The sequence below is a fragment of the Saccopteryx bilineata genome, chromosome 2 (assembly GCF_036850765.1).
Source record: "Saccopteryx bilineata isolate mSacBil1 chromosome 2, mSacBil1_pri_phased_curated, whole genome shotgun sequence".
NCBI classification, from domain to species: domain Eukaryota; kingdom Metazoa; phylum Chordata; class Mammalia; order Chiroptera; family Emballonuridae; genus Saccopteryx; species Saccopteryx bilineata.
The window spans coordinates 337,595,718-337,622,138 of NC_089491.1; the positions used below are offsets into that span (position 1 = coordinate 337,595,718).

At 43.4% G+C, this 26,421-nt stretch overlaps 1 protein-coding gene across 1 annotated transcript in view; it reads left to right on the top strand.

Annotated features, from left to right (window-relative positions):
* The window catches only part of EXOC4 (exocyst complex component 4), a 683,500-nt gene that overhangs the window by 470,136 nt on the left and 186,943 nt on the right, over nt 1–26,421 (top strand). The window contains exon 11 of the mRNA XM_066262321.1: nt 6,431–6,650. Coding sequence (XP_066118418.1) covers nt 6,431–6,650 — 220 coding nt within the window. The remainder of the gene's footprint in view (nt 1–6,430; nt 6,651–26,421) is intronic.

Sequence of the window (26,421 nt, forward strand, 5' to 3'; positions counted from 1 at the left end):
TTAGATGCTCCGCATACAGCATTGTGTAGACCCTTCCCTTGCAGTGGTAGTCAACCTGGTCCCTACCACCCACTAGGGGGCGCTCCAGCTTTCATGGTGGGTGGTAGCGGAGCAACCAAAGTATAAATAAAAAGATAAGATTTAACTACAGTAAGTTATTTTATAAAGATTTATTCTGCCAAACTTAGCAAAAATCTGACATAAAGTACTTGGTAAGTAATTATTATTATATGCTTTAACTTGTTGTAACTCTGCTTTATAAATTTTATAAAGTAAAGTTACTTCCCTTTATAAATCAGCATTACTATGGAACCACTGGGCGGTTAGAAAATTTTACTACTAACAGAGATACAAAAGTGGACGGTAGGTATAAAAAGGTTGACTACCCCTGCCTTAGAGCCTCGCTCTCTCTCTTCCTGTATACGCAGATGTACCTGGGCTTGTGTCTGCCTTCTCATCATCGACAAGGCTAGGCAATCCTTAATGTGAGAGCACTTCTCGAGATGATAATACCCTTTTGACAGGCTCCATCTGTGTTCATCTCCACTTTGAAGTGTTTTCTTTCCTAATGAGATTCTTTCAACTGTTCCAAATTCAATTCTTTCTTTCTTCTGTAGAGAGAGAGGATGGGGCACACTGTTAGAGAAACTGGGCTTTTTTGATGCATCTCCTCTACACCCTTCCTCTTTCCTGCCTCCCACTCAACAGATCATTTTTAAAGTACTTAATAGGTGAAATGAGACTGGCAGTATTCTGTGGGAACTTGGAGGTGGGGGAATAAAATACAGACCCGCCCACAAAAAACGATGAGGAGCCATTCCCTGTCACTTGTGGAAGTGACTCACCAGAAGCAAAATGAAGATGTTCACTGTAGGATTATCTATAATAAAACCAGCAGGCAGCATTAATGCTCCCTGATGAATGTTTGGTTTAATAACATGGTTTTTGTTAACCTGAGGGAATGGATGAGTCTATAATACTCTGCGAAAGAGCAGAATATCAAGTGAGTTGTACAAGGTAAAAAATAACACGGGATGTCAGCAGGGACTAGAGAGCACTCCCTCGGTGAGAGAGAGTTCTTGTTGGGGTGGCAGAGTGTGGGATAATTTCTCTTTCTATATATTTTTCTTTAATTTTTAAAAATTTGGACCTCTAGTTCAAATTCTTGTGAAAAGGGTATATTATTTGTCAGCAAGGACATAGTTTCAGAAAATATGGGTCGAAGTGAGAGGATCTTTACTTATTTTATCCAACACTTTCATCACCAAGTGCTTCCTGAAAGCCTACTATGTGCTGGCCAGTACCGCGCATTGAAGACACAGCTCAAGCAATTTACACATGGCCCCTGACCAGCCATGTGGGGCTTTGGTCAAGTACACAAGTTGCATTAGCTACCGTTTCCTTAGTTACTGTGCGGAGGGCTTAACTTTTATTTCTGCATTTAATCAAGAAAACAGTCCTGTGTATTATCATATTCACTTTACAGAATCCAAAACTAAGATTAAGGGAGGCTGAATATCCTCTTTTAAGAGAGACTGACTGCATTCAGCCACAGAATATCTACTCTCAGTTCTGCTGTTGGCCACTCGGCTTCCCTGGATTATCCCCCCTCGCAGTGACCAGGATTCTGGTTTACTTCCAAGTGACTAGAAAACTTATTCTGTGTCCTTCCTGCCCAAGAAAGGGCAGTCTGCCTGTTTAATGTATTTACCCCCCATTTTTGACTAGAGTAAAAAAGCGATGCTGACAAGACAGCTCTAATTTTTCTCTTCTGTCCTCTCTCAAGTGTGGCATGCTTTCTGCACAATGAGCACCCTTGCAGCTCTGCGAGCAGGTTTGGAAACATGTTGAGTGGGTCCTCTCAAGTTACAGATGCCAGCATCACCCTGGATGTGCCATTTTAGATTGATGTGTGTGCTTTAGGGAATCAATGATTTGTCTTTGAACGAAGTCATTCAGTTGCAATGCTGGGAGCGCCCCCGTCAGTGCTGTTCGGAGCAGTTTTGTCTTTCAGGGACACTGATGGCAAGTAAGGAACTAGAAAAAACAGAAACAGGGATCGTTTAGAGCCAGCTGTCACTTTTTAGCAGCAGGTTAACCACTAAAAATGCTGTTGTGATATTAAAGACTTTGAAAATGTAAGAAGTACTTCTCAAAAAACTCTCTAAGTCCCATTGAAAAGAATAAATTGGCATTCTAATGATTGATTCCTATAATATTAAACAATAATAAAAAGGCCTTTGCTGTGTTTACTCATCAGCAAATTATTAACAGTGGCTTTCTTCCAAAGGCCAACCAAGGATCCCAAGATGGCCCTGGGTGGGCAGTGATTTCTCTGTGTGTTGTGTGAAATCAGAAAGGGCCAGAGTAGCAGGTGTGGAATGTGAAGATCTTAAATTATGGCCAGGGATAACTGTCTGCTTTTATTTCTTTATTTTTCCCTATCCTCCTTTCACTCTTCTTAAGGATTCATTCTACCTTGTTTTTGGTCATGCAAAACAAAACATTGATAACATCAATTAAGAAGCCTCATTGCTGTTTCTTACCACTTTTCCATGTTTGCTTTTTCTCCTGCATTCTCTGGGGGACTTTTTCTTTATTCATTTGTGTATGTGTGTGTGTGTGTGTGTGTGTGTGTGTGTGTGTGTGTGACAGAGACAGAGAGAGGGACAGATAGGGACAGACAGACAGGAAGGGAGAGAGATGAGAAGCATCAGTTGTTCATTGATTGCTTTCTCATATGTGTCTTGACCGTGAGGCTACAGCAGACCGAGTGACCCTTTGCTCAAGCTAGCGACCTTGGGCTCAAGCTGGTGACCTCGAGGTTTCAAACCTGTGTCTTCCATATCCCAGTCCGATGCTCTATCCACTGGCCACTGCCTAGTCAGGCTCTGGGGGACTTTTTCATTATGGAAATCATGTATGTACTCACTCCCCTCCCCACCCCCCACCACGCATACACATCCTAGAGGTTAATGGACTCTTTAACCTGGGATACGCAAGATTAACCGTGATTTATTTATTAAGTGAAGGAAACTTTACGAGGCTAAACAGCTAAACTTAAGGAACATTTACACACCAAAAATTAAAGGCGGTCTAATTAGAAAGCAATTTATGAATATAATCTCTGATGTTTGCAGATGATTTTTATATTTTCTCACTTATTTTTGAGTAACTGATACAGTAGGTTTTAGTGTTTTAGGGGTCTTCCCAGGGTGCCTTTATAATAAAATAAACAAATGAGGGAATATAGTTCTGACACAAATGTCAATGTAGTAAAGTAAATACTCCTAAATACAAGTTGATTGGCATTTTGTGGGTTTTTTTCTTACTTAGCAGTATATCCTGGAGGTCTTTACAGGTTAGTTCCTCAAGGCCTGCGTGCTTGGGGTGTTCAGGCTGCCGCACGCATTCCAGTGTGTAGCACACCCACTTTATTTGAGGAATCCCTAACGGGTGGATTTTTTGAGTTGGTTCTAGTCTTTTGCCATAAAACAATGCTACACTGACCTATGTAATCATGTTCAGCTATGACTGCTAGAAGAATTCCCCAGAAGTAGGATTTCTGAGTCAAAGAGAAATGCATTTGTAATTTTGAATGGTAACACCGACTTGCCTTTCATAAGAACTGTACTTCTTTTCCCCTCCCATCAACAATAAGAGCGCCTCTGTCCCCACGCTTAGGCTCACTGTGTGTGTTTTCAGACTTTTGGAATTTGGCCAATGCCTGGATGTAAAAAATGACATCTCAGTATAGTTTACTTTTCATTTTTCTCATTATGAATGAAGTTAAGAATATTTTCGTATGTTTGGCCATGGTACTTTTTTTTACTGTAAACTGTTTTCTCGTGGCCTTTGGTCATTTTTCTACAAAATTTGTTTTCTTCTCAACTGTCCTCTGTGATATAAGTTCCAAATGTATCTTCCCAGTTAGTCATTCATTTTATTGTCTTTATTTCATTTCATTTCATTTTTCTTCTACTTTTGGAAAGAAAAAAATGAAAGTACAAGGTAGCCCTTGCTTTGCACGGCATTGGGGGCCTGAAAAATCACCAGGCAAAGCCATCTTAGTGGGGAAAATCACAGTTGTTTCATGACTTTAAAAATGTTGTCAATATATTAAAAACTCTCTTATTTGTTATAAGTGTATACAGATATGAAAAAATAAAACTAATCATGTATTTAGTGCACTGTGGCATTGGAAACATTATTAAGTGCCTTATTTCTTTGTTAAAATCTTACCAAGAGTAGCTTGAACAATGCTTGCTCATTTTTATTTATTTTATTTTATTTTATTTTATTTTATTTTATTTTATTTTATTTTATTTTGAGATAGAGACAAACAGACAAGTAGAAAGAGACATGAGAAGCATCACTTCTTCATTGCAGCATCTTGGTTGTTCATGGATTGCTTTCTTATATGTGCCTTGACCGGGGTCTCCAGCTAAGCGACTGACCCCTTGCTCAAGCCAGCAACCTTGGGCTTCAAGCCAACGGCTCCACACTCAAGCTGGTGAGCCCATGCTCAAACCAGCAACCTTGAGGTTTTGAACCTGGGTCTTCTACATCACAAGCTGATGCTCTGTCTACTGCACCACGACTTGGTCAGACAGGCTAGCTCCTTCTTTATATTGTATAGCTTACGATCCATAGCAAGCATCTTGTCTATGTAGTAATGACGTACCTCCTTCGAAGTGTGGATTGGCTGTCAGTATTTCATTCTTTGATTTTTAATGTCATTAAACATCTCAAAGAGTTCTTATAATGTGAAACTTTTCTCTGACATAGCTCCCCTGGCCCATCTTCATCCCTTTTGTCTTAACCACTTTCCTCAGTTATTTAGGTCAGGTTCACCTTCACTCCACCTACATTTGCCTCTCAAATGGGAGTAGTGTCAACAGCCCCATGGTCAGCTATTGCTTCTATAAATCCATTACATTGAATTCACATTTCACTTCCAATGGTACCACTTTTAGCTCTTTTCCATACTTTTACCTTTTTTGGCCAATTCCCTCTTTTAATTATCCTCTGTAAAATATCACATGGGTTTATCACTGGGCCACGAAGAACTCACTACCTGCTTTGCTGTCTGTACATGAACTGAATAACTGATGTGCAGTGATCGGTCACCGATACACGGTGAAAAGCAGTGACATGATTGATCATTCATCATGATAAACCTCAGTTATCCATGTAGCGGTTTACTGAACTGAAGAGCTAGCCTCAAAGTGTATACTTGATGTCACTACTCACAGTTAATACACTGTGGTAACTGGAATTTACAACTTGGTTTTTGAGGACAGGTGTTATAAACTAAACTGCAGTAACTTAGATTTGTATATAATCAGAAGCATGCAAAACAGGATCTGCCTGTATAGAAAAGTACAAACACTTGCCCACTCATCTCTGAGCTTTGACAGTTACTAACACTCCTCTGTACATGCTATAAGTGTTTTTAAATTTATTTACGTATTTTTTATTTTTGGTGACAGAGAGAGAGAGAGACAGAGAGGGACAGGAAGGGAGAGAGATGAGAAGCATCAATTCTTCGTTGCAGTTGCAGCACCTTAGTTGTTCATTGATTGCTTTCTCCTATGTGCCTTGACTGGGGGGCTCCAGTAGAGCGAGTGACCCCTTGCTCAAGCCAGCGACCTTGGGCTCAAGCTGGTGAGCTATGCTCAAATCAGATGAGCCCACACTCAAACTAGCAATCTTGCAGTTTCGAACCTGGGTCCTCTGTGTCCCAGTTCGACACTCTATCCACTGCGCCACTGCCTGGTCAGGCTGTAAGTGTTTTTAATAAAGGAAATAAGTCATCACAAATGAGGTTGAAGTCCTTCTTTGTCTCCACCTCCTATCTTGTTCTTTCCTTTTGTAACTTCCCAACTCATGTATCATCACCGCTTACAAGTATATACTTCTCTCTCTCTCTCTCTCTCTCTCTCTCTCAACATTTCTATCTATGCATATAAAGATCTCAGTGAGAAGTATGTAATGTTTGGGGGTGTGCTTTTAAATTTGTACCCTAATTGTTTTTATTATGCTTTCCTTTGCTGCTTACATTCTCATTTACTTCTTGAATTAATAAAAACATTTTATGTCTCCTTTTTTACCCTAGTTTAGAAGTTGTTTTCTATTTCATCCCAATTCTATTGAATTAGTGAAATAACTTGTATTTTTAAATGGTATTTATATATATAGAGAGGACCATTATAGATAGGTAGATGATAGGTAGATGATAGATAGATAGATAGATAGATAGATGATGAAGATTATAGAGTGATGACCTGCTCTTGCTAAAAATTCTGGGAATTTCCTGCCTCTCTCCATAGAAATAGCCGAAGTCTAGAGATACCCTTATGGGTTTTACTGTGTTTCTATAACTATTTTTCTGATACATTTAAGCACCAGTTTCCTGTTTGCCTTTCAGATTTATTCAGGAAATCGAGCATGCCTTGGGACTGGGCCCAGCCAAACAGTGTCCTCTCCGAGAGTTTCTCACTGTGTACATCAAGAACATCTTTCTCAATCAAGTCTTGGCCGAGATCAACAAGGAGATTGAAGGAGTCACGAAAACCTCTGACCCCCTGAAGATCCTCGCTAATGCAGACACCATGAAGGTGCTGGGCGTGCAGCGGCCTCTTCTACAGGTAACAATATGCTTTGAACTCCATGTTTAGCAACAATTTTCATGGCCTTGGCAAGAGTCACAAATGGAAAAGAAAAGGCCTATTACCATCTGTTTTTTTATACTCATCTGGGACAGAACAAGGAAATAAATTGAATAAGCACTAGAGAAATTTAGGACTGTTGTCAAGATCGTGGAACTTCTTTAGGGCCTTTAAGAAAAAAGAGGCTAGATTTGAAGATGATAGTGAGTCTCATTAACATGCAGGTGACTCCTTATTATTTGCATGGGATTTGCCCTTGAGAGGTATTTTTTTCCCATTGATGAATACGAAAAGAAGGAAGGACTTACAGGAAGGAAGTCATTCTGCCTAACCTCAGTAGTCAACAGAAAACCCTCTGTGTCCATTCAAGTGCATACTGACAGTTAGGAACTTGGCTAGCTCACAGTGAACTTGAACCTACCAGCAAACTTGAATGCACCAGCACACTGGCTTTTAAAAGTCAGGTCATTTAGGCCCTGGCCGGTTGGCTCAGTGGTAGAGCGTCGGCCTGGTGTGCGGGGGACCTGGGTTCGATTCCCGGCCAGGGCACATAGGAGAAGCGCCCATTTGCTTCTCCACCCCGCCCCCCCTCCTTCCTCTCTGTCTCTCTCTTCCCCTCCCGCAGCCAAGGCTCCATTGGAGCAAAGATGGCCCGGGCGCTGGGGATGGCTCCTTGGCCTCTGCCCCAGGCGCTAGAACTCGGCTCTGGTCGCTGCAGAGCGACCCCCCGGAGGGGCAGAGCATCGCCCCCTGGTGGGCAGAGCGTGGCCCCTGGTGGGCGTGCCGGGTGGATCCCGGTCGGGCGCATGCGGGAGTCTGTCTGACTGTCTCTCCCCGTTTCCGGCTTCAGAAAAAAAAAAAACTAAAAAAAAAAAAAAAAAAAAAAAAAAAGTCAGGTCATTTAATTTAAGTGTGATCATGTTAATATTGAAATTTTTACTTTAACTATATAAAGAAATGGTTTCTGGGCAACAGAAATAAAATAATTTCTCAGTAGCTATGTGGATTAATAAGCTTGAAGTATTTCTTTTATATCTATTTTATCCAGTGACTTGAAGGCAAATATAACACTAAAAGAGTTTAAATTATGGGCATACATTAGCTGCTATTACACTGTAATTGAATCTTTATGGCATTTCTTTACTAAGAGAAAAAATGTTTATTTTGTACGCAAGTTGCATGATATGAGAATATCTTAGAGTGTGGAAGGCTTGAACTCTTCAAAGATGTATAACTGGAAGGGAGTTATAGTTGCTTCAGTTGCCTGGCCTTACCTGCCTTTATATGGATCTTCCTTGATTTGTCCTTCTGTGTACATTCGAATTAATAGCAGGTTCATTGGATTGTCCAGGTCTGTGTTGGAGATGTCCCTGGTGAGGGTCCGTACTGAGCATGGGCTGCAGAGAAGGGAGAATGGCAAAGGCATGTGCTCACTGGCCTCGCTGCTGGATTCCTCTTCCACTGGCTCCTGGCATGGTGGGCCGTTCTCTCTGGTTTGCAGTTCAAATGTCAGCTGCATAGAGAAGCTGTTCCTGACTCTCCTCCCTAAGAAAGGCCCCCACCCTGGTTATTCTCCATCCTCCCCTCCCCCACTCATCTCCCCAATCCAGTCTCAACCCCGAAGTCAAACTCTATGGGCAATGAAAGCTCCCTTGCCAGGTGACTCGTGATCTAGTTCTTCCAGCAGGAAGCACTAGCAGCAGGAAGGAGGGTGAGAGGAGAACGGGGTTGGGTTGTTTCTCATCTCCTTCCTCTCCACTTCCCACTGTGGGTACATTCCCACCCTCTTCCCATAAGGGTCCTGCTTGGTGGCACTTCCTCCATAGCTCCAACTCTCTCTGGATTCTGGCAACACCATTTCCTCCCCTTGCCCCTTGATCACAGCTGCTGCTATTCTGGTTTCTGGTGCCTCGACATCTGCTGCTGCTTTCAGTGCCGCCGTGCACCTGTACGTATCTCCGCTTTAGTAGTTCTTCACTTGAGTCATCCGAATGGAACTCTCTTCTTTGTCGGGATCCCAAATAGATCTCCCCTGTTAGTCGCTAGTTAAACACTTTGGGTTTTTTTTCTTCTTAACACAACAACTGTAATTGTTAGTTTATTCATTTTCTAACTTGTTTATCTTTTGTCCTTTCCTACTATTGTACAATGTAACTTCTGAAAGCATAGGACAGTCCCAGGCAGCAGGAAGGTACTCAGTAAATAACTCATTGCGTGAATGCATACAAGCATAGGTTGATGGGGGGGTGGGGCATAGACAAAGTGAATAAGTTTCGAGAGTCATGAATAACTTCAGAGTCAGGGTTTGGGGAACAGATGAGAAGTAGAGAATGACATAGACTTGTTTATATTTTTCTTTTGTCTGACCATGTCATTAACATCTTCTCTCTCAGAAAACCTTTCAGCGTTTATGTCCCTGAAGTGCTTTGCTATATGTTGTCCAGAGCCACTTAAATATGCTTAGTGTAGTGAATTTAAAAGACAAAGGCTACAAAGTGAATTTGAGAATTTAGGATTCTGGCTAATTAAACATGATAATTTTCATCTTGAGTAGCAAAGACACATTGAAACTCAGCTAGTTGATTGCAATCTGTACCATGTCAGGGCCTTAAACTAAATTACATCTCTCCATAGTCTACCAACATGCCAGTCAAATCCCTCCCAACCTCATCACCAGCCATTTGTACATGTCATTATGCCTCTGATCTGATGGGTTTTTCTTCTCTTGTTCTCTTTATTTTTTTTTTAAATTTATTTATTGAAAGAGAATAAGGAAGAGAGACAGAAACAGCCATCTGTTCCTATATGTGCTCTGACCAGGGATCGAACCAGCAACCTTTGTGTTTGGGGACAGTGTTCTAATTAACTGAGCTATCCGGCCAGGGCTTTCTCTTGTTCTGTACGTCAGTTACTCCATTCTGAGGTTAGCTAAGAACTCCAACATGAACTCTTCTCCCTTGACCTAGTAAAATATGATAATTCAACCCCTGCCCAGTGGCACACTGGGTAGAGCATTGTCCTGGAGCTCCCAGGCCACTATTCTGATTCAGGGGTAGCCAGTTTGAGCCCAGGGGCACCAGCTTGAACCCAAGGTTGCCAATTCCAGCCCTGGTCAGGGCACATATGAGAAGCAATCAGTGGCACAACTAGTAGACTAACAAGTTGATGCTTTTCTCTTTCTTTCTCCCTCTCTCTTTCTCTCTTTCCCTCCTCCCCTCCGTCCTTCTCAAACCCACCCTCTCCCTCTCCCTTCTTCTCTCTCTCTCTCTAAAAAAAAAAAAAGATAATTCAATTCTATGTAAGTGAGTGAATCTTGAAACTATTAGCTATCAAGTTATTAATCTCCAAATTTGTTTTCAGAGCCAAAACACCTGCTGTCTTATTTGGCTATTTTGTTTGCCTCTCTTTCTTTATAAAAATTTTATGAGAATGTGAAAGAGTTAGACTATATCAATAAATTTGTTTTAATACCCTCAGACTTAGGAGATTTAAAAAGCAAATGAAGAGATGCGTATTTTCCTTTCCAATCTTGAGCTTTTCTCTTGCTTTATGATGACTATCAATTGTTTGTAACATAATTTCCCAGGCTCAAGTTTTAGTGTTTCTTAAATGTGTCTATGTCACCTTGATACTGCTACTTCAGCTAACGGTAGGAGACTAACTTGAAGAAAAAGTAAGAAATAATTATGAAAAATGCAAGCTGAGTTGCCAAAACACCTGTTAGGAAGGGAGTCTGGAGAAATAGAGGTGACCGTGAAAGATGCCGGTGGGTTAAGTATTCAGTTACATGAGGTATAAAAATTCCCTTTAAAGCCACTCCCTCTGCTGGACTGCTGCCTGGTGACCGAGCAGAGGAGGGTGGCGCCTCCCCCTGCCCCAGGCAGCACCAGTGTCACCTCACGTAGCATCGGCCCAGCTTGGTTCTCTGTGGAGAGGGATGGGCAGCTACCTCGGGGCCAGGGCCACTGTCATTCCTCTGCTGATGTGCAGCTGCGGAGGACCCAAGAACACTTTGTCCCGCCTGCCCTGACCCGGCATCTGGGCAGGACCAAGAGTCTGTTATAGGGGACTATCTCCATGGGCGATAATGTGTGCACGTCTGTTAATTTCACTTTCTCCGCACAGAGTTCATAGGAGGAAAGGAAATGAATAGAAGACATTACAAGCGCCAATTTATAGGTGAGACAGCTATTCAAGGGCTGGCCCCAAATGATACTGCAATATAGGAGGAGTAGTAACAGGCTGGTAATCATAGGAGTGATTGCGTTCATGGTAATAGATGGTAGTAATGATCACAGCTAACACTTTAATAGCAGTTACTATGAGCCGGACGCTATTCTGAGTGCTTTATACAGTGTGTCCGTAAAGTCATGGTGCACTTTTGACCGGTCACAGGAAAGCAACAAAAGACGATAGAAATGTGAAATCTGCACCAAATAAAAGGAAAACTCTTCCCAGTTTCATACCTATTCAGTGCAGTTCGATGTGGGCTCATGCACAGATTTCTTAGGGCTCCTTAGGTAGCTATCCTGTATAGTCTCCATAGACTCGTCACTGACTGATGGCCTACCAGAACGGGATTTCTCCACCAAACTGTCGGTTTCCTTCAACTGCTTATCCCACCGAGTAATGTTATTCCTATGTGGTGGTGCTTCATTATAAACGCACCGATATTCACGTTGCACTTTGGTCACGGATTCAAATTTAGCGAGCCACAGAACACAATGAACTTTCCTCTGTACCATCCACATCTTGACTGGCATGGCCGTGGGCTGCTCCGCTGTATACATGGTGTTACATCATCATCTGCGCATGCGCACATGCTGCCACATCATCCTACAGAAACTGGGAGGGTTCTCCTTTCATTTGGTGCAGATTTCACATTTCTATCGTCTTTTGTTGCTTTCCTGTGATCTGTCAAAAGTGCACCATGACTTTACAGACATACTGTACATTTGGGCTTGTAAGTGTTTTACATGGATTGGCGACAGCTTTGTGAGGGTGGAAACTGAGGAACAATGACATTAAATAACTTGCCTTTGATCACCTAACTCCCAAGTACCAGAACTGTAATCAAACCCAGGCACCCAACCCTGGAGTCCAATGAGTTCTACCCATAGCGTAGCCTAAAGGGTAAGCTCGTCTGCGAGCCATTTGTCACCAGTCTGCCAGGAGGTGGACAGAATTTGAAAGTAAGCCCCTAACCAAAGCAATTTGACATTATCTGTTGAATCTAATAATAACAAATTGGGATTTGTGTTTTGTGTCTCTTCGAGGGTTTTAAAATATCTTTTTTTCTTATAAGCCATTTCTATTTTTTAAAAGTATCAATCTAGGGCAGATCAGAGGTCAAAGGGACCTGTGCTGTCACCACGGTTAGGGACACAGCACTGTAAATCTTATTTCCTGCATGGTCTCACCGAGCAGTGAAAGCGGAGAACCCACCATCTCCGGCCTCAGTGCCCAGAGCCCTTTCCAGTGGACAGAGAGTATGGATACTCACTGCAGGGGTCCTCCCCTCCTCCCCAGCCCCTGGTACAGGGTACCTGTAGAGGGAAACACTACTGAGTAAGTGGACGAGGGAATGAACAGGAATGAATGAACAGCGGCTTCCTTAGGACAAGGACGTGTGTGTGTTTTCTCCTCATGGCCTAAGATTCATGGTCTCGGGTTTAAGATTCTCGACAGTATTTAAATTAAAATGTCATAGTTCTTATGCCTCTAATGCTATCAGCATGAAGGCAGGATTGAATATACCTCATGCTCTCACCGTCTGAGAGTCTACTTTTTATTTGTTTAATGGCTTCCATATGTTACAAGACAAAGCTTACTGATTCAAAGTAAGGACATCTCTTAAGAGAGGTTCCTTGGGTCTCCCGAGTCGGATCTCTGGCTTTGGGACATGGAGCTGAAGCAGCAGCAAATGAAGCGGCACCCTCTCCTGCCTTATTCGTCTTCAGGAGTCTGCAGGTTGCTCTCTCCTTAGTTGCAGGAAGCATCCACTCAGTTCCATATTCATCATTGATTTCGGGTCCTGTCGGTTAATTTTTTTCTTCTTTCATGTCTTCATCCAAAAAAAAAAAAACAGGACTAATGCTTACAGTTTTTATCTTTTACCTGTCAAACTGCTGTGTGGGCATCTAAATGCTTGAACAAAGGCACAAGTGAAGTCTTTCCCTATCCCGTGCTGGGCTATGCATCACCCTTGCTACTTAGAGAGTGGTCTATGGACAAGAACCTGAGAACTCTGAGTAAGACCGGCCTACCTATGCACAGCATTGCCCAGTGATGTGTGTGCACATTAGAGTTTGAGAAGCATAGCCTGGTACCCGTGCAGCGCGGAGTGTGGTCCATGGACCATCAGCACCAGCATCTCCAGAGCTCATGAGAGATGCAGGTTCCTGAACCTGGTTCCACTCTAGGCTTGTGCCCAGGCACCCGCTCAACCATCCCTCCAGGTAATTCTGATAGAGACTAAGGTTCTGGAGCATTGCCTCATGTAATAGCACCTCGCCCAGCTGGTGGTTAGGGAGTGGGAGCTCACGCTGTGGGTTCTTAGTGTTGTGGAGAATAACAGTAGTCACTTTAATTAAAAAAAAACGGAGAAAAGAAAAGAAAGAAGATTCGGCTTTGTTTTCTGCAGGCCCAGAAATTGTAAAAACAATATTTACAGTGGCAGAAGAAGCTGCTTCCTAGTCTGGCACGGTGCTGAATTTTGCCAAGTTCTTTCCAAACACAGGATGAGCCTGCGTGTTCTGGCTCCTGCTGAGACAGCTTTCCTGATGCTGAGGCTCAAATTCCCGCATCTCTGGGGGAAAGAACATAAGCCATGCAAGTAAAAACCATAGGCCATCTCCCAAAACATTTAGAACATATTTTCCTTGTTTTCACTGCCCCTGGTTGGCCAGGTGACCTCCCGGGAGTGAGGGGGCTCTGGAGTCAGCCCGACACCAGCATGCTCTCTTCTCTTCCTTACCAGCTGCCCTTTCCCTGTGGGCACAGAGCAGGGCTCTCAACAGCAGTGCCCACCGGAGGGCCCTGGGACCTTCATGCAAACACCACTGCACAGATCTCGTCCCAGAGATCGGCTCAGTTGATCTGGAGCGGGGCCTGGACACCAGCATTTTGTAAGATGTCAGCTGATTCCAACGTGCAGCCAGAATTAGTGCCGCCAGCCTGGATCTTTGTACGCCAAAGAACCAGTTACTGCCCTGAGCAGAAGCATAGAAACATTATAGCTGAGGCATTCTCTAATACTGTCAGGTTTAAATTTTATTTATTTGTTTATTTATTTTTTACAGAGACAAAGAGTGAGTCAGATAGGGATAGACAGGGACAGACAGACAGGAACGGAGAGAGATGAGAAGCATCAATCATCAGTTTTGTTTGTTTTTTTTTTTCATTGCGCATTGCAACACCTTAGTTGTTCATTGATTGCTTTCTCATATGTGCCTTGACCGTGGGCCTTTAGCAGACCAAGTAACACCCCTTGCTGGAGCCAGGGGCCTTGGGTTCAAGCTGGTTGGCTTTTTTTTTTTTTTGCTCAAACCAGATGAGCCCGCGCTCAAGCTGGCGACCTCAGGGGTCTCGAACCTGGGTCCTCTACATCCCAGTCTGATGCTCTATCCACTGTGCCACCGCCTGGTCAGGCTACTGTCAGGTTTATAAGAGTGGGCTCTCTTTGACCCTTGAACTATGTGGGTAACTAAGCCTGAGAAGCAGATGCCAATGGATTTAAATCCCAATATTTCAGTTGAAAACCTTGTGGCCAGGACCAAATTGCTAAGCTCTCTGCACCTGCTCCGTCCTCTGTAAAATGAAAAGAATGAAATATGTGTCGTGGGAACACAGGAGTCATTCCTAGGGGTTAGATGGAGTGATGTTAGTGGAACACACCTGCTTCCCTCCCCATGTCACACGTGTCGCTGTCAGTATTGACTGCCCTGGTGATACATGTTACCTGCCTGCTAAACGCTCACCTCTATGGGCTCCTGACTTCTGCTGAGACACCCCTCCCCCCGCCATCTCTGCCCACGTTCTGTGTGCATCTTTCTCACACTAACGTGCTATTTATACCCCCCTCCAGTTCTTTGTGCTCTAGCACCCACCTCGTAACTTATGTTTCCTGCCTCCCACCACCCTTATGTGACAGCAAGAGATGACATCGTTTCACCTCCTTTCTCTTTTTCTGGAATTGATCCTCTCATCGTTTATCAGCAACAGAAGCAGCATGCAGTGTTTATGACCAACAAAGCCAGCATGTTCCTTTCCTGGGGCAACCACAGTGAATTACTGCAAACTTGGTGGCTTAACACAATGGAGATGTATTCTCTCACCTTTCTGGAGCCCAGGGGCTGTAGTCCCCCAAAGGCTCTAAGGGAGGACCCTGTTGCCTCTCGCACCTTCTGGTGGTCCTGGCGGTTCTTGGTGTCTGACTGCATAACTGATCTCTGCCTCCCCCTTAGCATGGCCATTTCATCCTTGTCCCAATTTGTCCTTTCTTGGCTCTTTAAAGATACTGTCATTAGATTTAGGGCCCAGTCTAAGCCAGCTTTTTCTCATCTCAGTCCTGATTACATCTGCAAAGACCCTATTTCCTAGGAAGGTCACATTTGGTGTGGAAATTTATTTGGGGGCGGGCACTGTTTAACCTACTACCACTAGTAATTGGAAGACAGTAATATAGAATGCAGTATAGTCAATATGCTGTATTTTCCCAAAAGACCCTCTGGCAGGAAGCAGTGTGAAAGCAATAGGGTCAGGATGGTCTAAATTCTGGGTGTCAAGAAGGTTCCAGATGAACGTTTGTTAGGTTGAGTGATCGCTGGAGCTGTAGTTAAACCTGATTAAAGGTTGGTAGACACAGCTGCTCACAGTGTAATGATTTTCTGGTTATCCTTATTACACTGATGCCCAAACCGTTCTCTCTCCAGCTAAGCTAGGGCGCCACCACTAACCACTTGCTGGTTTCCCAGGGAAGGGTGGCCAGTAGCTATAGCAGGTTTTCACACATCGAATTAGGTTAATATGAAGAATGTTGCATTTGGGTGATATTTGCATCCTGGCCAGTTGTTGCCATTCCACTGTGCCGTACAGAATAGATTTCGTTTTTATTAGTGTTACCAGATCAGTCCCCATCTAAGGTCTGCTGGAAGTCACCATGGAAATCATTGAGTTGAAAACAGAGCTGATCAATTGATTTTTCCCCATAAGCTCTAAAAGGAGGTGCTAATGGCTTCGCTGTGCTAAAATAAGTCTTAGAATCAAGATGCTTAGGGGTCCAATTTGATTCTTCAGTGTCTATTTAGTCCTAAAGAAATACTAATCGTAGTGTGCACTTTTGATTTTCTTTGAAGTTTACTCTTATTGTTTTATTCCCCTCCCCCCCACACACACACACTGCTGTTGTTTGGTCTCTTCCTGACAAACAGGGGCCTCAAATAACTAACCACTAGTGGCCACTCCAGGAAGGTGGAGTAGAAGATGCCTCTCTCCTTGTCTTTGATTGCATTGTCCCCATAGCTTTCAACACTCACCTGTTCACTTCTGAGACACCTGAGCACATTAAAAACCTCACAACTGATGAGGACTTTGGAGATTTTACAACATTCATCTCTGTCTTCAAGTTGTCCTGTCAAATTGTTATTTTTATATTATTAATTCTGTTACTGGCCCAGCACATTTGAATGTTTATAGAATTTCTGTTGTGATTCTCCATAGCCATTCAGGAAAACAACGAATGTAAATTTCATCACTGCGTGGTAGGAAAAGCATATAAAATGGGGAGCTGGTCTCCTGGTCAGCTCTGTGTTCTAAACAAACCTAACCACAACTCCTTCCTGAGCTTCATGTCCTGTATCGAGGAAACGAAGTGATGCTGCTCAACCACCCCTACACTCAGGCAAAAGCACTGCTCTGCGTATTGAGTTGTCAATCCACACGCCACTCAGTCAGTCCACTGGCATTAATGGAACCAGTGCTAAGAACCCACCTACAGACACGACCATGTACCTGTTAGATGGGGGGCTACACTAGTTTGTACCACAGTGTGTTCAGGCAACCATGGTTCGACAGCCAGCGTAAGAACCCGGCAGTATTTTCTTCCCCGGGTTATGATGAAAATACTTTAAATACCTGAGGAAACTGAAGACTGATGTTCAGGGAACACCCACTCGCCATCTAGAGTCGACAGTAATGCTTCGCTGCACCCGTGCCTCAGCGTAAAAGCAAACATGGTCACTGCTCGTCCTTCAGCCACCACAGATAGGAATTGCGAATCATTCCCTGAGCTCTCTACCCTGGCGCTGTTCATGGGCTTTTAATATCTTTCTTAGAAACTCTGAACAGAAAGAGAAATGAGAAATAAATGGGAAAGTAGTGCCTTCGTTAAGTGTTCAATTTCTAAAAGTGCCCATTGCAACGTGTCCTCGTGTCGTGGAACAGGAAATCGACCAGGCCTGCTGTGATTAATCTGGAAGCAGGGCCTGTGTTGGTGCGGTACAGCAGCGGAGCCTGTCTCCGTGCCTGCTGATGGACGAGGCTGGGAAGTGAGCCGGTGACTGGTCGGCTTGAATCGTGAAAAATACCTTTCCTTATAGTCTTCTTTCGGACAAAGAAGAAACAGGGTCCTGTCTAGTTGGCTCCATTTCTTAGAGAAGTTCCTGGTTAACTAGATTTCTGTAAGTAGCTTTCTACAAAGAAAGGAGAGGGGAGAAATTATACATACACATGTATGTATATATACAGGGTGGAGTAAAAGTAGGTTTACAACTCTATACCTACTTTTGATACATTTTATGTGTTTGTGTGTATAAACTTCTATATAGTATAGTCAGGTAGGCTTTTGGAGAAGGTCCAGAGGGGCTGGAAATAAAGAAATGTTTCTCTTTTGTCTACAGAAAGTCATCTGCCACCAGCCAATACATTGTCTAAGAACCATTTATGACCTCCGAGCCTGTGGTTTTGGAAGTCAGTTTTAATTCTAAATGTCTTCTTTCACAGTCAGCCATCTCTCAGGATGCATTTGGAACAGAATGTAATTTAGATGCAGCTTTTCAAGAATTCATTGATTGCATCTGGGTTATGAGGTCAGTTTTAGAAAGAATGAGCTGGAAAGGAAGGATTGATCCACGTGGATGGGGGAGTCACGAGGGACCACTGAATGAGGAAGTAGTTGCAGTCAGGGACACTCGTGTTCCAGCTTCGCTCGGTACCAGGACACCTGTCTGAGCAGCGGGCTAGTTTAGAATGATGTCCAAGTAGGAATAGGCCCTGGGTTCACCTAGGATTCTGAATTTCCTTTCACTCTTGGGCAAGGTAGGCTGAATGATGACCATCTTAGTTGTCACCTAGACAAGTAGTTTTCAACCTTTTTACACTTGGGAATCGGTGAAAATAAGAGAATTTTTTCGGAGACCGCTTAGACAGAAATCACCCTGAGCATAAGCAAATTTAGTTAAGATCATTGGTTTTATAGTCTTCATACAACATCAGGGTGGTTAACTTTCGTGGACCCACACAAAATTTCTAGTGGACTGGCAGTTGAAAAACACTGATCTAGACTGTTCTGTGACACAGGGCTCATTTGGGGTAAGAATTTTGAGATGTTGATTGGCTGCCGTCTGTTTGACCTTGCCTGGACCCACTCGGTGGACAAGCAAGGGAGGAGGTAATGACTTATGATGATTGGTCGGCTGACAGGGACCAAACTACACGAATGCTGTCACTCAGATCTTCAGAACATTGCCTTTGCCTGAAATACATTTGACTTTACTTGCTAACAAAAGCATCTTCAGATTTATTTCTTTTCCTTAAATGCTAGAGAAGAAGAAGAACATCCCATCAAAAGATACTGGGGAGAGAGAAAAGGCTGGCTCGACAGCCCGAGCAAATGATGGTTATCATTCTTGGGAGCAGCGGAAGTGCTGATCGGGCAGGACGGCTGGCAGGAGCCGCCGAGTGTAGACAGAGAACTGCTGTTCTTGGGGGATTTTTGAGGTTCTTATCTTAAGTAATTTTTGTCCTGTCTGGGGGTTGCAGCTCTGACTTAGAGATGTTCTAGTGAGAAAACAAAGAGATAGAAACAAGACTATCTCCGTTTGAAAGTTAAATGGCCCTTTAACTGTTCCATTAAAGCAGCTGTTTCCCTCCGTGCTATTTAAGGATCCTGTCCTGCTCACCTTGGCACCCCCACTCTAGGATGGGCCGGTAAAAATCTGATACATCTACTACAGCAAGAGTGACATGACACAGATGAGTAATTTCCACAGTTGAAATTCTAATAAGATGAAATGATTTTTACCATTAAACACCAACTTTGTGCTACCACTAGACAAGGACATCTGGAGATAAGAAATTTGTAATGTATAATTCGTCTTTCTCAGGAGCTTCCAATTTACCGTATTTTTCGCTCCATAAGATGCACCTGACCATAAGACACAACTAGAGTTTTAAGGATGAAAATAAGAAAAAAAATATTCTGAACCAAATGGTGTGTTAATATTTAATAAAATACAGTATTTTTCGCTCCATAAGATGCATGGGCATTTTCCCCTCCACTTTTTTTGGGGGGGGAAAGTGCGTGTTATGGAGCAAAAAATACGGTAATTGGGGAATTGGAAGATTTGCAGTTTAAGAGTTGAGGAGAGAAAAACTAAACCAGAGGCAGGGCCCGAACTGGGCATTGCAGGATGTGTCAAAATGAGGAAAGCAGAGGAGAAAGGGACCCCAACAAGGGTCAGCCAAGGCAGGGACCCAGTAACCCAGGTCTGCAGAGAAGACAGTTTCCCATGAATGTTTCTCTCCAGACCAAAGCTTCCTACGGCAGTGACTCTCCAGGGATGGGCGGCCGGAGACTTGCTCAGCTCAGTGTTGCAAGTCAGTCTTCTGATCGATGGTCATAATTGGCCAAACAAACCAGACAGGCTGACTCTCTGGAGTAAGTATCGTGCTCATAAATCTTCATCAGGTGTTTTCTTGGAGCCTTCGCGGCCGGGCGGGATGGGGCTCTTCATCACCTCTGTCCACACGAACAACGACTGCCTGCGGCGGGGTCGTATTTGTCTAAAGATACACCGGAGCTCTGTCAATTCAAGTCCCACTTTGGGGGAAACAGGACACACAGCTAACTCATTAACAGGTTATCTATGTCATTATGTCCTTTGTGGATTGTGCGTATTGGAAATAGAGTCTTTCAAGGAGGAGAAAAAACCCCTCCTAGGCTTCTGGTTTCCTTTTCTTTTTCTTCCTCATTTTTATCTGCTTTTTCCCCTTCCATAGTTGCAGTTATTCCCATGATGGATGGGCATATCTTCAGAGTCCAGAATACCCTGAGTATTCACTTGCAAATAGCTACAAAGTCATATTCAGAAACCGCACTTAAATTAGAGCCATTCAGGACCTCTGCTCACACACTACTTCTCTCTGCCCCGTTTCAACCACGGGAGCTTAATTGCTTCTTCCTTTCTATTCCACCAAGCGTTTTTTAATTTATTCTCTCCCCTTGGTCATTTCAAGGTCAAGGCTGCCTATCAGGTGCTTGCAGAAGTGCCCTGGTGCCCTTGCTTGCTGCGTTTGCCCGTGGCTTTCCAAAGCTCTGCCAGAATGAGCCGCCTGCCCGAGCAGAGAGAGGCTGGACTGGCAGGTAATTTCTTACTTCTTCAACAAGAAGTATCCCCTATTCTTTCATCCTTTCAGAGTTTTGCATGAGAGCCAAAAGAAATCTCTGACACATAGTAGGCGCTCGTAGTTGAAAGACTAAAACAGGAAATTGCCAACAGTATGTTAAGGGCGGCCTCTGGCTTACACAGCTTGGGATAGAGTGTGTAAAAGTGTACACTGTATTGTTTTCCAAGGAACATAGCATTAAATATTCGACTTTCTTTTTAAATAAACTTAAATTCTTTTTTTATTTATTGATTTGGTGAGGGTGGAGGGAAAAACAGTGACTTGTTGTTCCACTTATTTATTTATGCATTCATTGGTCAATTCCTATATGTGCCCTGACCAAGGACTGAACCTGCAGCCTTGGCATGTCGGGACCAACTGAGCTCTAACCAACTGAGCTCCCTGGCCAGGGCCTAAGTAAACTTTTTATTTTGAAAAAGAGGTAGATTTACAAAAAAAGTTGCAAAGATAATACAGAGAGTCCCCCAAACATCCCACAGTCGGATTCCCCTACTGTTCGTATCTTGTATTAGTATGGTTCATTTATTACAACTCATGAACATTCTTACTTATAAAATTCCACACGTGATTCAGATTGCCTTGTTTATTTGTTTACCTATGTCTCTATTCTGCTCCAGGATCCCGCCCACAATACCTCATTCCATGTAGTCATCCTGTCTGCTTGATTCCTTGTGGACGTAACAGTTCTCAGACTTTGCCATTTTTTTAACAACCCTTGAGAGTGCGTTAGATGTGCTGTAGGGTGTCCTGCAACGTGGGTTTGTCTGATGTTGTGCTCGTGATCTGCCCGGGGGGGTGTGTTTTGGGGAGGAAGACCACAGGAGCAAAGTGCAGTTCTCATCACATCATATCAAGTGTGCATGCCATCAGCAGGACTCACCACTGTCTGTTAACCTCGATCACCGGGCTGGAGTCCCCGCTAGTCTCCTTTTTTTTTTTTTTTTTTTTTGTATTTTTCTGAAGTTGGAAACGGGGAGGCAGTCAGACTCCCGCATGCGCCCGACCAGGATCCATCCAGCACGCCCACCAGGGGGTGATGCTCTGCCCATCCGGGGCATCGCTCTGTCACGACCAGAGCCACTCTAGCACCTGGGGCAGAGGCCAAGGAGCCATCCCCAGCGCCCGGGCCATTTTTGCTCCAATGGAGCTTCGGCTGCGGGAGGGGAAGAGAGAGACAGAGAGGAAGGAGAGGGGGAGAGCTGGAGAAGCAGATGGGCGCCTCTCCTGTGTGCCCTGGCCGGGAATCGAACCCGGGACTTCCGCACGCCAGGACGACCCTCTACCACTGAGCCAACCAGCCAGGGCCTACTAGTCTCCTTTTATCCCCTCTCCATGGTTTGCTCTCTGGAAGGAAGTCACTGTGTACGGCACACATACTCAAGGATGGCCTGTTACGCTCTGCTTCCTCGTGAATAGAGCGTGTGCATAAATTATTTGAAATGCTTCTGCATGAGAGATGTCTCTTCTCCCATATTTTTATATTTACTCATTTATAAATGTCAGGGTGGACTTATGGATTTTTATTGTACTCATTGGGTGACAATCAGATATTTCTTTATTTTGTTGCTCAAATTGTTCCATCTTTGGCCATTGGCAGGTATTTCACTTGGCACTTCCTTAGACCTCCTGTGGCCCAATCTTGGTGATTTTTAGCACTAATTTTCTGCCACTACCAGATGCTCCCGAATACATCTGCATGTTTTCTACCCCAGTCCTAGAAGCAACCTGTTATTGGAGACTAGTGCTGACAACCAGGGTCTGGGGACTTGTAGTGCTTGTGGCTGCGTGGGCATCATTACTGCTAGGTCCCTGGGCTGATACAGAAAGGAAATACATGTAGTATATACTCACCCTTGTGTGTATCACATCTGTACACATTTCTAAATGTAGCCAGTATCTATTTATTAAACTAAAAATGAGTTCATACTGATGTCTCCGACTCTAATGCGTTACTTACTATGTAGTTCATTCTTGCTGCCTCCTCTTGCTTATCGGTAACCTGTGTCCCTGACAATGAGAAACCTGGCTTCCACCATTGCTCATCCTTTACCTGATGGTTCAGTGTCAGAATTGTTAGTCCATAGGCTCGTAGGGAAGGACTTTATCAACTAGTGCAAAGTCCTTGTGTTCAGTTTCCTTTGCTGTTAGTTTTACAGAGTTGACTAATTTACAGAATTACCTGGGTCAGCACCTTTTCCTCCCACTCCTGTCCAAAAGGCTGTTTTATACATCTGTAATACAGTTCGATGCTTTGTCACATTCTGCACTCCATCCTGGGATCCCTAAACCTCCTGAATGACTTTTTAAAAATTTGCATACATTGAGGTTCATTTTTTGTCCTTTAAAGTCCTGTGGATTTCAACAAATACAGGTCAGGTATTTACTACTGCTCACAAAAATGAGGGGATATTTCAAAATGAATATGAAGCAATAAAAAAAGCATTTAATTTTTTTTATTAAACAAGAACAGAAAAGCAAACGACAAGTCAAAGAAAGTTGTTTGATTATGCAAATGAGATACAAAACCAACTTTTATTTCACTGGTGAAAATGCACTATACAAAAGGCTGAAAGTACTTGAGTATCTGCACATTCCCTGATCCCTTAATTTTTGTGAGCAGTATATTATAATACCATACAAAATGGTTTTTACTGCTCCCCCCAATGCCCTATAGTTTTTCTGTTCAGCCTTTCTCCCCTCTCCACAGGCCTCTAGCAGTTGCTAATCTTTTTCCCATGTCTTTAACACTGTCTTTTCCAGAATTCATATGGTAGGCATGATATGGTGTTTAGCCTTTTCAGACCAGCTTCCTTCAGTTAGCAGTGTGCTAAGATTTATCCGTGGCTTTTCCTGGCTTGACACCCTTTTCTTCTCATCACTGAATAATGCCCCATGGTGTGGATTATGGATGTGCCACGTGGTACAGATATATCACTTTGTCTGCCCATTGACATATTGACGGACATCTTGGTTGCTTCCATTTAGGATGTAAATGCCCGTGTGTATTTTTCTTTGTGGTCAAAGTTTTCAAATCTAATGGATGTGATTTCAGCTGTGTATGGGAGTTGTGGGGATGAATGGGGTTGTGGTGGTGGTGCGGACAGACATCAGTACCCAAGTACACTACAGTGGTGTGTTAATAAAAGTATGAGCATGATGAGTGAACTGTTGAATCAACAAAAAAGGCAAAAGTAAAAAATAGTTTGCTCTACTCTTAGGTCCTATTTTAAAACTTAGTGTTAGATTCTTTTTTTTTTTAAATACTTAGAATTCTTTTTCAGGGAAAACACAGTGTGCTTCCAACTCTACCCTCCACCCATCACCAGCCCTCCCCCACCAAAAAAGTAAAACTGACCTGCTGAGGACACACTGCTGCTGCTGCGGTCAAGGCTATGTATCTGGTGGCCCCAAACCTTCTAGCTGAGAGGAGGGGGTCACAGGAACTCACTGGCAGTAGACGAAGCCTTTAGAACTTAGTGATGTTCTTCCTGCTCAAACAGAACGGGGGAGGGGAACCTGGGTAAGGGGTAAACGGTGCTCTTGCCCATGACAAAGAAAGACAAAAGCATAGGGACTTTTAGCTGCCTAGAAACCTGGAGTTCAGGGGACAAAAGAGCAAATAGAATTCTTCTACAAAGTCATTCCAAGCTAACCGGTACATTTATTCTGGGATTTGGGGAGTTCCCCGCCCCGGGACCTCTTACAAGGTCCTGAAGGACCAAGCCACATGGGAAATAAAATTCTGCTTTGTCGAGGGCTAAGCTTATGTCTTTCAAGAAGAGTTTTCGTGTTGAGCTTCTGGAAGAGATGCCAGGGGGCCACTAAGAGGCTGCATGCTCACCTCTAAATGTTGAATGGCAGGTCCACGGGGCCAAGTGGAGCCTGACTTATACACCTGCTGAGGGTAAGGAAGGTGGCCTAGAGGGACAAGGAAGTTATGTCTGTTGCCTGGGAGGTGGCGTGCACAAGAATGGCTCATGCATCCTGCTTGACTGTACAGTGACCTGCGTGTCAGGAAAACATAAAAAAGCTCAGAGGCTTGAATGAATTAGCAGGTCCCATCGTTCGTTCGTAGAGGAGTTAGTAGTAGAGGAAGTGCAGGCAGAGGGGCCTAACTGTAAGTGCAGGAGGATGCTCCCCAGCACCCTGCATGACAAGAACTTGGGAGCTGCCAGTGATCAGAAACTTTTTAATGTATACAACATAAATGAAAGCAAATTAAAGATTTCTCTTTAGGTGAAAAAAAATCAGAGATCATTTCTAATTATAATATTGTAATTTAGTTGGTGAATGTTTCTAATTAATCCCTGCGTAGCTGTATTTTTTAAAAATCTTGCTGTATAGTTCATATATTTGTCTAAAATGCCTTGGTTAAATATTTATATGATTAGTTATATATTTATAATGTCTGCATTTTTATGGAGTAGTTTTATAGTAATAATCACTAAGTGACTGGATTAAAAGCTAATTTTACCCTTTCCCAGCTAGATATATCTGCTGTATCTAGGGAACACCATGCTAATAGGCTCACGAAACAGCTGACAGAGTCACCTCGGGACTACTAACTCCCTTGTAGACCTTGTTCTTGGGTAAAATAATCAATGACTTCACAGCTAGCTTAGCGAATGCAAATACTTCAAGAAATGGCATAAAGTTTAGGCTTTTTAAAATCCTACTTCCTTCCTTCTTTCAAGTCCTTGGCATATAGGAACAGGCTGGTTTACTTAAATGATGGAAATGTAACATAGCAGACAAGTAATGTAATCAAACGAATATACTTGGGACAAGCACTCTTTGTAAGTGGTAACTCTGTTTACTGAAAGACTGATTATGTATAGTTAAACCTGCAGGATGAATTTTCCCAGACTAGTGTTGGCATTCTCTATCATACGGAGGCTAGACTGCAATGGAATTTTAGAGCTAGAGTTTTCCTCGACTTTATCACTGAAGTCACACTCAACTTAAGTGACATAGCTGGTGAACGGCAGCTCCAGGAGCGAATGTAGGCTTCTCTGCTGACCTGCTTCCCTTTCTAGTCTCCTGGCACTTCTATTTAAAATCTGCTGGCCGTGTCCGGTTTGCTCAGTGGCAGAGTGTCAGCCCAGCCTGTGGATGTCCCAGGTTCGATCCCCTATCAGGACACACAGGAGAGGCAACCATCAGCTTCTCCACCCCTCCCGCTCTCACTTCTCTCTCTCTCTCTCTTCTCTCTTTCTTCTCCTCCCGCAGCCATGGCACAATTGGTTTGAGCACATCTGCCCCCCAGTGCTGAGGATGGCTTCATAAAGCCTCCACCTCAGGCATTAAAAATAGTTTGGTTATGAGCATCAGCCACAGATGGTGGTGGGGCGTGCCGGGTGGATCCTGGTTAGATGCATGCTGGAGACTGTCTCTCTATCCCCCCTCCTCTCATTTGGAAAAAGAAGAAAAAAAATCTGCCTTTTCAGGTACTGAGTAATTTATTTACGCTGGATTTTTACAACAACAATACCTGTACTATGAGAAAAATATGTTTTTAACACCCATTCTACATTTTTATATAACATTAGAAAGCCAGAACAAAGCGTATCCTTCTGAAGACAAGAACCATATCCTGCCTAACAGAAAACAAATACACTTGCATCTGCATATCTGTAATAAGGAAAGGATGCTTGCTGTTACCATTACTTTTATAAGGAAAGTATCTTGTTCTTCTGACCTTGCAGGAAGTACCTTGGTTTTTTTTCTTTTCATTTTTTTAGAGAAGCAAAGAGGAGAGAAGAGGGGAGAGAGAGAGAGAGAGAGAGAGAGAGAGAGAAGGGGGAGGAGCAGGAAGCATCAACTCCCATAAGTGCCTTGATCAGGAAAGCCCAGGGTTTCAAACTGGCGACCTCAGCATTCCAGGTAAATGCTTTATCTGCTGAGCCAACACAGGTCAGGCAGGAAGTAACATTTTGAACCACCTTGCATTTAGGGTGACTTTGCTGGTTCTTCCCCTCCTTTCTCTAAAGGCAGAGAGGGTTTCAGTCCAAATAACAGACATCTCTCTCCTAATTTATGGTTTTCAGAATTTTGCAGTATTTTT